The following is a 1,253-nucleotide window of genomic DNA, read 5'->3' on the forward strand; positions in this document are numbered from 1 at the left end:
ACAGGAAAATTTCTATCTACTTTCCCTTCCTAACCTCGTTAGAAAATTTTTACATACTTATCTCTATCTATCCTCTTAGAAAAATTAGAGAAATGGATAAATTGAAAGAGATCAATCCATCCCTACCCCTTATTAATTACAAAGATTTTAATCGATCTAATCCTCGTTTTTGTCTTTATCAAAAAATTCTCTCTTCCCATAAAGATATTCAAGCCAAAAACATAGTTTCACAGGCTGAACTGCCATTCCTGTGTCCTCCCAACCTCTTACAAAAACTTTTAATTATTCTCATCGTTTAAAATCATTCATGTGTGTGTGTAGAACTTATTAGAACTAGTTTTATTATCCATAGTAGAGATGGAGAACTGAATTTTGTAGGAGGATAAGATTTCTTTTCTAATAATTTGTGATATAGCATCTACCATATTAAAACGAAACAGAAGTTGTTCTTACCATTTGTTCAATAGATTACACTTGCAAAGACTTGGGAGACAGTAAAACCTTAAAAGAAAATAAAATTAAAATATTAAAAAAAAAAAGAAAGATGACTAAAAAACCTAATGGAGTACAGGTGCATGATGATGTCACAACGAATTCGATAATCAGAAAAGCCAAAAAAGCAGCTATTTCCAAATATTCTTCTGTACAACCTGTAACGACACTCGCTCAACGGAAGCCAATCATTGCGCTAGGGTTTGGTTAGTCATGCCTTCCACCCATATCCCATTGTATCCTCAAGGTCACTGCTAAAAAAACCATTTTCTGTGAATTCATGGGCTATATCCTCAACTATATCATCCTGCAAATGAAGATTCTGAGGCAATTCTTGTGCTCTCTGGTTAAATCCATTATTTCCACCACCGCCGCCACCAGCTGCTGATGACCCACTGTTGGAAGGACCTTTGAAGCTGCTGCTCCGGCTCGGTGGCCCTGCAACACCTACTGACACATTGGACGTGGCTGCAGTTACTGCCGGAGAGTTGCCTCCAAAACCTAATCCAGTCCTTCCCATAATCCCATTTGCCTGCCCACTATGAGATTGCTGTGGCACTCCCGTTCCGCTGTTATTAGACATCTCTTGCAGTAATTGCTGGATCATCTGCTGCTGCTGTAAGGCCGAGTTACCCAGAGAAGGCTGTGAATGGTTCTGTTGGAGCATGTTGTTTGAGTTCAGTGACCATTGCTGCAACGGATGTGGCTGTTGTGGAGGTAGCCGCGGACTAGACAACCCACTAACAGGAAAGGTCTGAAGG

The 1,253-nt window shown here is 39.7% G+C and overlaps 1 protein-coding gene across 4 annotated transcripts in view; it reads right to left on the bottom strand.

The window, feature by feature from the left end:
* Positions 1–426: 426 nt before the first annotated feature.
* Positions 427–1,253, bottom strand: part of LOC123197181 (probable transcriptional regulator SLK2) — a 23,691-nt gene continuing 22,864 nt past the window's right edge. For all 4 annotated transcript variants that reach the window (XM_044611346.1, XM_044611350.1, XM_044611347.1 and 1 more), the window contains exon 11: positions 427–1,253. This exon is cut by the window's right edge and continues 106 nt beyond it. In XM_044611346.1, coding sequence (XP_044467281.1) covers positions 704–1,253 — 550 coding nt within the window. In that variant the 3' untranslated portion in view covers positions 427–703.

This window comes from Mangifera indica, chromosome 15, assembly GCF_011075055.1.
Source record: "Mangifera indica cultivar Alphonso chromosome 15, CATAS_Mindica_2.1, whole genome shotgun sequence".
NCBI classification, from domain to species: domain Eukaryota; kingdom Viridiplantae; phylum Streptophyta; class Magnoliopsida; order Sapindales; family Anacardiaceae; genus Mangifera; species Mangifera indica.